This window comes from Hydractinia symbiolongicarpus, chromosome 6 (genome assembly GCF_029227915.1).
Source record: "Hydractinia symbiolongicarpus strain clone_291-10 chromosome 6, HSymV2.1, whole genome shotgun sequence".
Classification (NCBI taxonomy): domain Eukaryota; kingdom Metazoa; phylum Cnidaria; class Hydrozoa; order Anthoathecata; family Hydractiniidae; genus Hydractinia; species Hydractinia symbiolongicarpus.
Genome location: NC_079880.1, coordinates 30804296 through 30818998, shown reverse-complemented (window position 1 = coordinate 30818998; position 14703 = coordinate 30804296). Strand labels below are relative to the sequence as shown.

Sequence of the window (14703 nt, the reverse complement as noted above, 5' to 3'; positions counted from 1 at the left end):
ACGGAATAAAAAAAAGCAGAAATTCTGTCACGAATGTCTAACTTGTGACAACAGAGATTTTTCCATGGAAATTATGTGAGACGATATTTATATATATATATAAGATCACAGCCACAAGCTATCTAAGCAACATGCTTCTCTTTAAGTAAAACGCTTTCAATGTTCACACCGGACATAGGACTTGATCTTAGGTTTTTTGGTTAGATCCAAATTCCTTAAAAGGTATTTTTGTTTTGGCCCTTTCCGGTAGTGGAGCGGAGTGTTCTATATTGCGGTATGGTGGAAAATGCAGCAAACGCATTTTCGACGTTGGTTACTCGATTTCAAGATAGAGCTAAAATTTTCCAACTATTATTCCTATAGTTGTAGGAGGATAAAATAGAGATGGATCATTTTTCAATAATTCTCTTATTCTATTCACGTAAACTTAGCGTGATACGAGAAGAAAAGTGGATTCAGTAAAATTTGTTGACAATTTTTTTAAGGGTAACTAAAATAAAACCTAATGGTCCTTGTGATAGTATCCCATACAATATACTAGTTAAAATTTCTAGAAATGTTTTATCAAACGATAAATAGAATTGAACACAGCCCGTGAAATTTCGTGGGAAACACTGATCACTGATAATATATATCAAGATAATCGGAAATGTTCGGAAATTTGCTGGTAGTCACGAAAGTCACTTTACATTTGTGTCTGGGTAGGATTGAAAATTGCTTTCTTCAGTTATGAAAGTGTTTTCGTTGGTTGGTAACACTAACCATGGCTCGCAACGAAGTTTTTCGATGACTTTTGTCTGGGTAAACGAGAAATCGTAACACCTTGATTATAAGACATTATTATATTCCCAGTAGAGTAACCAGCTTATCAGCCGTGTCCACAGCATCCGGATTACAAATTGGATTTACTCTGTGTAAGTGTCTCGCAAATTCGTTAAAAGATTGTATGCTTTCCAAGTCTATTTTTAAAGTGTCAAAAATATTAGAATATCGAACTTTTTCTGCTTCAAGTGAAAGTCTATGTTCTATTGCTTTAACTATGCCAGATTGTTCTTTAAAATGATGACTACTTGGTTTATTGTTGTGCTTTTGCGGTGGGGTATAATAGCGAGTTGTATAATCGTGTTCTGTTTGTGTGTAGTACTTTGATGCTAGATAATTTTGAGACGATGAAAATACGTTAGTTTTGTTTCGATCTTTTTGCTCCTTCCAAACCATTGTTCTACAAAAAACAAAAAAAACTTTCACCATCACATAACATTTACAAAGGTTTGAGTGTGTTTAATCCATGTGTGAGACCACTATAAATTATTTTTGTGAGTATCATTAATCTTAAATCTTTAAAATTTTATGGACATTCTATAATATTTTTTTATGTAAAAATTTACTAATAAAAACTATTCAATTTTAAAACATTTCTTTGAAAGAAATTGACAGCCTCGTAGAAGTAATAACATAGTATTGTAAAATCTCGTTCCCAGGGCCTATTTGCCTTTTTAATATTGCAGCTAAGAGGACCAGGGGACGAGAATGAGTTTTGTGTGAATATTTTAAAATTCGTGAGTATTTGTCCAACATTGAGTATTAGTCTTTTCTTTTAAAATTGACTTCCTGTCAAGAATTATTTACAGGCTTCAAAAGGCATCGGTTTGTATATGATGAAGAATTACGCGCCAAAACACTCGTGAGCTTTGTACCTTATTTATAGTTTTGTATTAAATGCAATGCTGCAGTGATAAAACAAAGGCTTGCATTTGAAAGATGAAACAACATATATTTGGCGGCGTGGACAAGGCCTTCCAAATAATAAAAGCCCAACAGACCCTGGGGGCGATGTTAAAGATGAAAGTACATTAAATTTTAATTAGAGGCACTCAAATACTGCTACTCACGAGCAAAAATCGCTACTGCGACTTTATCTCTGTTCTTTGTTATCGCACTTTTCTTTTTATAAGGAAAAAGATAGAAATCTTGGGACGTTCTCTAACTGTTGCCAAAAAGTTCTTGAAAAATCACTGTCGAGAAATATTTCTTTTTGCTGTTCGCAATTGTCAGAAAGAAAAAAGACCCTGGAAACGAGGTTGATTGCGTTTAGCTCCAATTGTGGACGAAATAAAAAACAGACGCTGAAAATATATTTTGTCAATAATTGCTGATACGCTGTGTTCCTCTTATATCTCAACCCTTTTCTCCGAGCTCAACCCAAGCGACAACTTTTCGGGAAACCTTGTCCCCAGGGCATCTTGTATCTTTTTTCGGGCAATTTTGGACACATCACAGTGTGGAAAGACAATTTTCACCTGGACGTGTCATTAATTTTATCCGCGATTGCAGCTCTGAATTTATGTGTGTGATGTTAATACTTTGCTACTACCACCCTCGCTCCCAGGGATTTTGTATGTTGATATGAAAAAAGACAGCGAAAATGTATACTTTCTGTTGCTCTCTTTTGCTTACTGCATTATATTTTCTTTACATGAACACTAAACTTAAGGGAAGCCTTAAAATGTTCTTACTTTTTCTTCAATTTTAAATTATCCTTAATTTTTCTCTATTTTGCCATTTTGGAAATGTAAAGGCGTAATTAAGTACTTCTTGTTATTGACAAAGCCTTCAATAGTCTTATCAGGTTCTATAGTTTTGGATCTTTAAAGCCATATGTTCTTGTTATAAAAAAGTTTGATTGCATAATTCAATGTACACTGATGACGTTTGATCGCATAAATTAATGTACATTGATGACGTGTTTGTATAATCTAGCAACGATAACACCAGACTATTTTTCGCCGTCTCTCGTATCAAAAGGCGAAAATATGGCCGATCGTATGCTACTATCTCATATTAGTTGATACAGTTGCTAAAACAATGTACCTGGTCAAACCGACTTAAACCTACGTCCACCTTTGTTAGCAAGATCAGTTTAATTTTTACAAACATAATAACTCATACCTTCTCTTCGAAACAAATCTTTTTACCTACTCGTTGCAATGAACTATAAAGTATGAAACAAGTGTATCTCTTTTCAATAAATACGCCTCACAATGCTTTTTATGCTCCATTTTAGTTTAATGTCTATTTATACATCTTTCTATTAGAACAATCGCGTGGCAATAAGCCCGCTTAATATCTAATCATGCATTTTTTAATAGCGCTCGTATTTTATTCGCCATCTGCCAGCGCGAAAAACAGCGTCGAGTGAATCAATATACGTTGCACATTTTTCACTTCAATTAAAAACCGCAAATGTGTTTTTTAACAACAGCTGTACAATCTTGCATGCTTTTTTAAATAACCGCTTAAAAATCTTAAGCGATAAAGCATGGGAGTCGCTCTTCATCGTGGAGGTAAAACAAGATTATTGCAGCTGTGTTGACATTTAGTTAAAATATCTACGGCAGAGTGCAGGTCGTTCTATTAATAATTTACCGAACAACAAGCAAATTCAAAGTGTATATTTTATTTTCAGAAGTGGTATTGTTTTGATTGCAACGTTTCGGCATTTATATGCTTGAAAGATTCCATTGGTTACCATACACAATAAGTCGATTTTCATTGGCTGCATCTCGGAAACAGATGTCTAATATTCAACAGAGGCAGATAAAAGTTAATGAAGTTAAACAAATCACCGCGAGTTGATTTGATGTTAACGAAATATATTAACAAATATGAATATATAATTGATATGTTTTGCAAACAAAAAATAAAGCGTGTTTTTAGTCGTGGTCAAGTATAACTAATTACTGTTTTTAATGAGCCAGCTGTTTCTAATTATGAACAATAAGTAAAAATACACAATCCTTAATAACCGCTCATGCTTTTTCTTTTTGGCAGTTTGATTATTGTTGTAACTTATAAGTTCTTTGTGTCCAGGCCCCTTTGGTTTAACACGCTTTTGCTTTAATAAAATTAGCAGATTAACCAATTAGCAAAAAATGATTGTAATTGACTTCTCACTTTATCAGATACTGTTCGCAAAGCGAAAAATGGCAAACACAAAAAACATCAACCAGCGAAACTTTTGGTTCCAAAAATTGAATGCTTTTTAACTGTGACGGACGAATTTCAGAGGCGTATAAAAGGGTGCATATGGGACTGATTTTGTTTTCATTCTGATTGATTCTGCACCAAGAAAATTAGACTACAAAAAACGAGAGATATTTCTACACAGCTACTAACAGCTTGTTATACAACAGGAATATCTGAATCTAATAATGCAAATTGAAAATTTTCATATTGTGAGAATTATCGTTTGTGAGCAATACTTGTCCTGTGGGAGTCTTTTATCATAAGAAGTTTTGCACTAAAGAACAAACCCTTTTTCAAAGAAAAACGTGGATAGGGTAACAGACAAGTAACAGACAGTGATCGATCGAACTTCCCCACATTAGGCCGGTTTCCGCGCGTACGCTAACACTTTTCATAAATTTCCATCTAATATATCGTCCAATAATTTATCGCTAATTACGTCAACACCTCCCATTTGAAAATCAATTTCATTCTCATCATTTTCATATGAGTCACTAGATTCAATTGTTTTTGTCTCGTCTTTGGAAGGAAATATATCCATTTCTTCAAATTCGACGGATAAAATGTCTTTCACTCGATTCAACACTGCTGTTGTATCGACATCTATTCGTTTTGGTAACGCTCTAATATCGTTTGTTTCGCTGCTAGAACTACTTGTTACGCTCATTGCGATAACACTATCGTTGGTTTCGCCGCTGCTTTTTTCACTGCTTAGTACACTCGCTGTGACAGCTTCAGAAAGAGTCAAAACAAGCGAAGAAGTGCATGAAAAATTGCTGACCTTAGTGCTTTCAGTTGCAGACTCGTTATTTCTATCAGACTCTAGTTTAACTTTATTGCTGCCGGTATCTTTTCGATTTTGACTAGATTTATTCAAACTTTGTTTCCCTTTTTGCTTCGACATGTACGGTTGAAACCTCGGCACGTTCTGCATGCCTTTAATCAAACTAACTTTCGATAGTCCCGAAGGAGAATGTAAGGGAGTCAGTCCATCACTACTCACAATAGAAGCTGTCTTGCTCGAGCAACGACTTGCACCAAATCTTCTACTCAACATTGTATACACAGACGGAGAATCCAGTGGACTCGATAATTCAAGTTTTGGTAAAGCTACTTTTAGCTTTGTTTTGATGACCGCTTGCAACACAGACAAGCGCTCCCAAATAACAAGATGCACCTCTTCTGGGCGACATCTTGGCTGTTTGTACTTAAAATTTACCACATGTTCCTTCAGGTCGTCAGCTTGTAGCCATAATTTTTCTATACGAAACAGAGAACACAATGAGACACCGCTATACTTCTTTAACTTACAAGCAGGCTTTTACCATATACTTTGCAAATTTGCGGACCTAGAAAATGACCATTATCCGCGTACACAGGTAGAAAGCAGAAATAATAGCTGTCTAAAGGCAGGAGCGACAAACGTTTTCTTTTAATGTTCATGCGCGATAACGCACAAAATATTTGTTTGTCTTCTGCCTATGCAGACTTGAGGATAGGGTTGAGATTTTCCTTTACAGACAGACACGGATACTCAGGGGTCGGGAATATCCCTTTAAAATTAACCTAAGCCTTCCTGAAGTTCTTGATGCGTTCTTTAGATATCTAAAAAATAAAAACAACAAAACACGTGAGGATTTTATTTACTGACAAAGACAAAACGAAAAGTTCGATAAAGGGCTGATTTCACGTCACATTATGCTCGAAGAATTTCGAGCAGAAACGTTTTGAATTTTTGTTCCTTTTCAAGAGTGAGTAGAAATATTTCATCTCGTATTGAAAATCGAAAGGAGAAAGTATTTTTATCCAATCAGAAGGCGCAGAAATTGCTGATAGACAATAATGAGATGGTGTCGGTTCCATACTTCGACATGTTTACCGCAGAAACTTTAGAAAGCATAATAATTTGATTATTGCTCTTCTTGTCGTTCTTTCTTTCATTTAAGCGGGAAGAAATAGTATATCAATTTAATAATTTCATTTCAAGACCGGAATAAAAATAGAGAACAGTAGACAATAAACAAGTGTATTTGTAGTATTTCTGATTTATTCGTTCCATTTGTTTACGATGAATACAAATTAGAAAAAGTTGTCGTGTGTTGAAATTCATCATTTTTACTTGTGAATAAAAAAGAGCGCGTTTTGTGTGTGGAATTTATCATTCGAATATTTTTTCTAGAAATTTTTCGATCAAAATATTAATCGTGGAATCAGCCCTAACGTAATAAACTGAAAATTACCGAGAAATGACGAAAATACCGAGTATCGATAAAACGTCAAACTTACCAATGTATAAACTTCAAAAGTCGAGCAGTATGCGCTCTCTCAAATGAAGACGCGAAAACTTTTCCCAATATCCTGCGCAAACGCAACGCCTGCACAATTGAGTGCAATTTACGCCCTTTCACTGGAAGATTTCCCGTTACAAAGTAACGAAGATGGAGACTGTTGGAGGGTTTAACATGAGTCATAAATATGAGTATCTAGTAGTGAGCCTATGCTATAAATCGATATTTCTACAAGTTAGTCAGCTTGTACCGTTTTAAAAACTTTGGGCTTTTCTTATATACACATCCTCAGATTTACTCGCATTGTAAGGCCTATTTTACACCAACATTATGGTTCGTCGGAAAATTTAATTCTTGGACAGAACCATTTGCGATGTAAAAAGTAGATCTTAACACATTGCAAGTCACACATCAACGGACAAAACACAAATCATTCAAGGTCTCTCTCTCTCTCTTTTCGCATTGAGAACAGCAGTTCCGTTTCACACACAAGAACTGAAGCTTCTCTCAGCGAGATCAAAACAATGCTTTAAAACAAACAAACAAAAAGTATGCACCTACCTTCAAAACTGTAAGACCACAAAACAAAGTGTCGTTTCTTGTGTAGGTACTGTATAATTTGTGTCACAATGTACCTATCGTTGTCCGGACCTGTAAAGTTGAACTCATTCCAAAATTGTCGAGTTGTCACGCCCTCCTTGAAATGGACGAACATAATTTTTGGATGTCTAAGGTAGGAAAAATGTAAAATTCGCAGTAGTAAGCAGTTTCAGCAAACCCAAGCTAGCATTACAACTTGTCTTAACACTGGCCTTAATTATTTTCTTAATTTCTAAGAATTCGTTTTGTGAAGTCATAGAAACTAATTTTTCCGCATCAAAGACAACACAAATAACGTTCAAGAGATTTTTAGAAAAATATGATTCATTACAAATTTTACTAATTCCGCAAATTGTAAATTTCGTAAGATTTTTGCGGACGTTTATTTTCGGGACACTGCAGCTATACAAAATGTAGTAACATTAACAAATAAATAAATGCCTTCTTTGAATTTCAAAAAGGTTTGCAAATAGAAATAATGACAAGCTAAGCCCAGTTTCTTTCACCTTTTACAACTTCTGTATTGGAAATATCAAAAAAATATTATAAAATTGTTAAAACTTGGTATGTCATTACGTTCTACTTTATCATGCAATATTTTCGAAAGCAGCTCTGTATTAACAGTGCAAAAATGTTAAGTGGGGCGCAAACCGGCCAACATTTTCGACCAACATTTCGGCCAACATGTTGGTACGGTTTGCGTTGGCGTATATTTTTTAAAAAAACAAGTAGCTAACATTACAAAATGTTCATTCATTTGTTTGTGACTTCCAATGAAGAAGTATGGCTTGATGACGACGACAAAAAAGACGTGGCCCGACAAGAAAATGGGTTCGAAGAAGAAACAGCAAAGGGCTGTATACAAACTTAGTACAGGAATTACTGGCTGAAGACACAAAAAGTTACAGGGAAATGATGATAATGACCTATGTATCGTTTAAATGACCTATGAATCGTTTAAAGAGATTCTTGCTCTCATCGAACCATACATAACATAACATAACCACACATAACACCAAAAGAATCCGGTGTAATGGGAGCTCATCAAACAATCTCAGCAGCTCAAAGATTAGTGCTCACCATTCGGTTCCTTGCGACAGGATAAACTTATAAGTCTTTAAGTTTCCAATTCAGAGTATCTGAAAGAACATTATCTTATATTGTTGATGAGGTTACTAAAGCGATCACAGAGTACATTGGAAAAGAGCATATCAAGATACCTTCAAGTGTAGATGATTGCAACAAGATATCTGAGAAGTTTGCATCAAGGTGGAACTTTCCCAATTGCATAGCCGCTATTGATGGAAAGCATATCCTAATAAGACCTCCGCCTGGCACTGGTTCTGAATATTTCAACTACAAGAAAAGTTTATCAATATTCTTATTGGCTATAGCTGGTCCTGATTATGAGCGTATTTATGCGGATATAGGTAGTAATGGACGAATGAATGATTAAAACATTCGAAAGCTAAAATGTTGGTCGAAATGTTGGCCAACATGTTGGTTACCCAGCGCAAACCGACAAACATGCTACCAACATGTAAATTTTGGCGGAAATGTTGGCCAACATCTATTAAATATTTAATGTTGGCCAACATTTTTTGAGATTTTTTTTCTTCTTGAGCATGTTTTCACCTAACGCAAACCGGCCAACATGTTGGTCAGTCGATGTTGGTCAAAATGTTGGCCAACATGTTGGCCGGTTTGTGCCCCCCTTTACTAAAACAGCCTTCTACTTGGTAAGATTTATTAAAACTGAAGGCTGTCCTAGAGGTTAATTCTTCTTTCCAAGAAAACAAAAAAATCTTTACCTGTTGATATGAAATTGTGTTCTTTGGCCAGCCTTGAAGCAACGGTAGCACGCTCTTGAAAAATGTATGTTGTCATCGAAGCTTAAATCTTCATTGCAGTTGGGAAGAGATATGATCATTTTGTTGAACCTAAGAAGCATAAGCAGTGTTAGTACCATGACAGTTGTACAGTGGATAGTTTCAAAAATCTGTGTGGCGACGTCAGACAATGGGCTCAATCAAATTGATTTAGTTTCTTCCTTACATAATTTTAATCCCCCTTCTATGTTTAATAATATTATCTGATTCAGGCCCAGTGAGAAACATTTCCACAGAAAAAAAATAATCAAAATTCTAGGCCTGGAACATTTTTTTCTGTTCTTTTCAGAACATTGCACAAACGTATGGTGTATTTTTTCAGCAAACAAGTGTTTTTATGTTAGAAATTTTTTGAGTAATTCTATGATGGCAATTTGAACTAAGAAAATTTCAGCAGTGTACAGCATGTTGTTTCTTTTGTATTCAACTCATAACAACATTCGGGGGCGGCGCCGCAACTTCTAAAGTGGGGGGCTTAGGTATAGTGGTATATTTTGAGATTTTAGTGACAATCAACGAGAGAAGCGAGTTGGCGAAACAGATGGATTTCAGGGGCTGCTGTAAGCCCCTGGTGGGGTCCAGGGGCAAAGGCCCTGGAAGACAACACATATTTAGAGTTCTAAAACACGCAAAACGGCTATATTTAGCGAGATAGCTTGACGAGCCGCACTAGTAGCAGCATCTGACATTTCTTCCGGCTAAAATAGTTTGCACTTAATACAATATGAATTGTTTGATTTGCTGTTTTTTTTGTTTTTTGCAGTTCTTTCATTCTTCGTGGTAAATTGGTAGTTTCGACAACATCAAAATTTATGATTAAAAGAAAACATGTATAAGCGTGGAGATATACCTACCCATCTGTCTTCTCAAATCCACACTCATTGCAATGAAATCTGCACGTAAAATCAACCTCTAAGTCTGCATAAAGTTTTTCGTCTGCTTTCAGGATGAACGGCAACAAAAATAGGGGAGAGTCATCCTGATCATCACTGGACAACAGTTTTGGTTGCAAGAATTTTAAAAAGCATTGGCGTAATTCCCGAAGCTGTGGACGCACCTGTGTATACACGCCATGCAAATTAAACGCATTTAACAGTTTTTGGTAGTCCTTTATAAGGTGATTGACTAGGGAGGTTTCATCCTTTGACTTAGTTTCCCGCAATGTTGTGTTAAGCACCAGCATCGCTAATGCTGCATCTAACCAACATAGCAAACCATCGTTTTCCCACAAGGGATATGTCATATGTGGTCCCTGTTGCAGTACTATATCAGAAGAAATTGTCGACTTTTTAGAGCTAACATTGTCATTACTTTCATTTGATTTTAATGATGAAGAGCTTTCCCCAGATGTGTAACTTCTAGATGAATATGACCATTGTGGACTTATCTCTGCAAATGGTTTCAATTGGTCCTCTGATAAAAGTTTTCCTGGTGGTGTATTCCCCAGCTAAAAGAAGGACAACAGTGAATTGGTTAGCCAGAAACCAATCAATAAGGGAAGAGTGATCGCTCTTGCTCACGCAAAGAATTGCTCAATTCTGGGAGTTGAGAAACTAGCTGAGCCATAAATTGCTCCACCAATTCCACAATTTTTTTCTGGCTGAGTAATATCAATTCATCTCACATGGAAATCAATGTTACCTTTCTTATTATTTGCATTAAAAAATAACTAAAATATATAAAAAAGACAAGAATAAAGTAATAAAGTAATAAAACATGCGTTTATAAACTTATATTTATTCAGATTGCTCATCCAGTCTAAATTATTGTAACTTTAGGCAAGCGATTTATTGTTAGAGTGTTATTTTCGTATTGATAGGCTTTGTGAGCAGACAGGCAATACAAACAACACATAAAAAAGAGTATCTGTGCACCTTTTTATTCATTGAATTTTTCTTCACACTTGGCCTTGTCAATCTTAACACCCTCTCTGACGTCACATTATCTTCAATATAATCCATCAATAATGAAGAGTTCATTGGAAATATACACTAAAATCAAAACAAATGTCTACAGCACTTACTCAATAACACAGCTCCAAAAACAAAAAAAAAACTTAAGAACTAAAAACCAATGAAAGTATTAAAAGCATTTAAAAAGGGGTTTGCCACACAAACCTCATCTTTAGGACAAATCCAAACACCACTACTGATATTCATCATTACGAACCGAAGAGGTAAAAATTCTCCCTTTTTCATGCAATCACTGCAATATCGGTTAAGTGCCATCATTACCATATTGAAGTATTATTAAAATACACTAAAATAATACATGACAATTAGAGTAGACACTAGTATTTCATTAAAAAAAAAAAAAATTATTCTCACTCTTTAAAATTGTTTTTATTACGTCTTCGTCACATGACATTTTATATGTAACAAACTAGTAACAGCGTTTTGGGTCTGCTAAAACCTTAGGTTTTTTAAGAATAAATAATGTTCAATCACAGATAATGACATCATATTTGAAAACAAAGAGCCTAAAAAATATTTAATTTTTAAATATTTGAGTGAGATTTTCCAAAACACAACCATATATACCAGCATAAGCGTAACAAGGCTTATTGTAGATATTTTAATTTCTGCATGAATTAAAACTTTTTGGTTCACATTCAATGTTGGGAAAAAATTGATGACATATCTTGTTTACTTGCTTTTTTTGTTCACACGAGTGCAGAAGTGAATTAGAAAGGCTGGAGTTATCTGAGGAGCATTTTTTATGAAAAGTGGGAAAATTCTATCTCTAAAAATAATTATGAAAATGAATGAAATGTCTTTCATCATTATCATCATCATTCTCGGCTTAACGTCCGTTTTCCATGCTAGCATGGGTTGGACGGGGTATATTAATGACCCTCTTCCAATCTGATCTAGACTGTGTTAGATCTAAACTCCACTTCCTCTGTATCAAGTCTGTCCTTATAACCTCCTGCCAAGTCTTTCTCGGTCTGCCTCTGGGCTTTGCCCCAGGAACTATTAAGTCTCTACACTTTCTTACCCAATTATCCTCCTCCATTCTTTCCAAGTACCCAGCCAATTTAATCTTGTTATCTGGATAACATCTTTAATTCTACAGATACTTAGCCTGCTTCTTAGCTCATCTGAACTCTTTCTGTCTCTCAGACTGGCGTTACACATCCACCTAACTATTCTCATATCATTCCTTTCTAAACGGCCAAGATCTTCCTGCTTCGCTGCCCATGTCTCACTACCATACAACATAACACTTCTTACACAGACCTCATATCTTGAATACCTACATTTTACCTCAAATTTCAAGACTCTGCTAGTCAACAAAGGAAGTAACTCTCTGAACTTTTTTCAAGCAGAACCTATCCTGCATGTAACACCTCTTCCAACACCCCCTTTACTGCCCAACATATCACCTAAGTAACAGAAGTTCTCAACTATCTCTAACGAGCCATCGTGTATCATCACCTTCATCACGTATACAATTCTCACCTACAACTAGATTAGTCTTCTTCATTAGCTTTGCTATCTTGAATACCTCATTGCGCTGGTCTTTCCTTCTTAACACATCTGCAAATCTGTTTCTCCCTGCTTCTGATTTTGCCTTATACACTGCTGTACGAGCACGACGCTTAGCTTCTAAGTAAATATTCTTACTACCACCTGACTTCCACTCTTTCCAAAGTTTCCTCTTTTCCTTTATACACTGGTCAACCTCATTATTCCACCACCAGGTCTGTCTATGTCTAGCTGGTCCTTTCGTCCACCCACAGGTATCATCAGAAGCTTCTAGAAGACAATTCTTTAAAGTAGTCCAAGTACTTTCAACATTGTCACTATCACATTGACCATTGTGGGTTAAACAGCTGAACTTTTGCACTAAATTGTCCAGCTACAATCTCTTCCTTCAGCTTCCAGACTTTACGACGGGGCCTGTACTTTCCCTTGGGTTCTTTAACACTCTTCAAGATCATATCACAAACCAGCAACCTATGCTGGGAAACACACGCTTCACTCCTTAGAGTTCCAGCCCCGTTTATGCAGTTTATCTCATCAACTGTTCTTACGGCCATTAATAAAGAATTTTGGCATTATTTTACAGGTGGATGCCCTTCCTAGCGGCAACCGTTCACAGACCAGACTGGGTGTTTTTTAAAGTGACACCATCACTATGTGGCATTTCATGGGACTTCCACAATCGCCCCTTTAAACTAAGGTATGGTGGAGGACGTTCAACTCCTCTCTTGTCTCAGACCCTTCACCTCATAAAAATGTCTTTCAACAATATTAATCATTTCTGTGAATTTTTTTGTCCAAGTGCCTTTATGATGTTTTGTTGCAGTAGGAAAAGTTGAAATCAAGGTACAATTTGAGCTTAATAGTTATTCTGGAAGATCCTGGGTTTCGGTGGATTTCTTCAACCTTGTGTTATGTCATGGTATCCATTGCATATTTACTTTGGCCAATTATTCTGATGAACACTTTTAAAGGCTGTGATCATTCTCATCTGATTTAAAATTATTATTAGATTTTTATTACTATTAGATTTTAGGTCATAAAAAATTGCTAAAAAGAAGAGGCACATTTGAGAGTTTGCAGCTTTTCTTGAGATTTTTTTACTTTTGTTTGTGTCAACATCATCTTAAGGCTCCCTGGTCTTGTTTTGTAGCAAATTTGAAATTCCCGAATAGCAACGTAATGCAAGGTCTGGGATTTAAAACTGATACCTAAATGTAAACCCAGCCCTTAAAATTAGCGTCTGCATTCGGCACATCCGACGTAAAATACGAAGAAACCGTAGTTGCGTCGGTTGTGAAATTTTTAAATAACAATAATTTTGATTTTGTTTGAGCTACTCCCACTCATTGCTACTACAAAATAATTTTGTAGTAAGATTTTGTAGTAAGTTAAGCCATTATCACTAACTAAAATCACTCAGGCTACTGAAATACTGTGGTACCATTTGATTTGTAATAATAATCGAAAACAATGTATATTGTATTGAAAAGAAGTCCAGAAGTTCTTTATCCCACACGACACAGCAGGCAATAAGTCAGCCCTGCCCACAGTTTTGTTAAGAGAGATGTTCTGCGAAGACTCTAACAATTGAGTCTCCTGTACAGTTTTGCTTTATGTTAAACTGTGCCGGTGACAAGCATTTTCGAAGCATGTCACCAGCGACTTCTGCGATATACAACCTAATGATGCCCTAACCTGATGAGTTCATCTCAAAACATAAAAAGCAAGTTGGCAGTGAACTATTAACCTAACAAAGATAGGAAGGTATGTCAATAAGACTTGCCCTCCATTCCCATTTGTCATCTTAGGAGATCAATGCATCGAATTATGAGAGGTCTAGCCCTAATAAAAAGTGAATGACGAAAGTTATTGCCAGCTAAAAAAATTTCACTACAAAAAAATATTGCCGACGCAATGCCGACGCAAATCAGTTGAAATGTATCTCACGTCAGCAGTTTTTCAGCCGACATAAAAAAATTCTAATTTTAAGGGCTGAAACAAAAACCTGCCAAGATACGTGACTTTCATTGTGATGCATGTTGTTTATAATACCAACACCTCTTACGCAAATCAACAGGCAAAATAATTCAGGCAGTAAGTCGTGGACCAGTCCAGTCCATTCCAAACTTTATTTTTAGTTAGAGGCATCTTTTGATCTTTAAATTAGAATATAGCTTGCATGTAGTTTAGATTTAGATCATATATCAGTTTAAAGATGCTAATAGCCACAGTACACAAGTTTTTAACCATAATTTGACTTTCTTCACCTATGGTCTGCATTTTTTTGCCAGTCGATTTTTCTGATTTTTTCTGCACATGCGCAAGAATCCCGTAAAAATGTAAACATTAAAAGTCATCTATACTTCGTTACTAATAACGAAGGGTTCAAAGTCCAACTTGCCCCACCGCAAT

General features: G+C 35.7%; 1 protein-coding gene across 1 annotated transcript; it reads right to left on the bottom strand.

Annotated features, from left to right (window-relative positions):
- Positions 1-454: 454 nt before the first annotated feature.
- On the bottom strand, positions 455-12013 carry LOC130648118 (SUMO-specific isopeptidase USPL1-like). Its single transcript, XM_057454142.1, has 7 exons — positions 10921-12013; positions 10678-10794; positions 9658-10250; positions 8726-8854; positions 6876-7042; positions 2950-5286; positions 455-1222 (listed from the first exon to the last, which is right to left on the bottom strand). Exons 1-6 carry the CDS (start codon positions 11038-11040, stop codon positions 4418-4420), a joined length of 1995 nt encoding a protein of 664 aa, XP_057310125.1. The 5' UTR covers positions 11041-12013; the 3' UTR covers positions 455-1222; positions 2950-4417.
- Positions 12014-14703: the final 2690 nt, after the last annotated feature.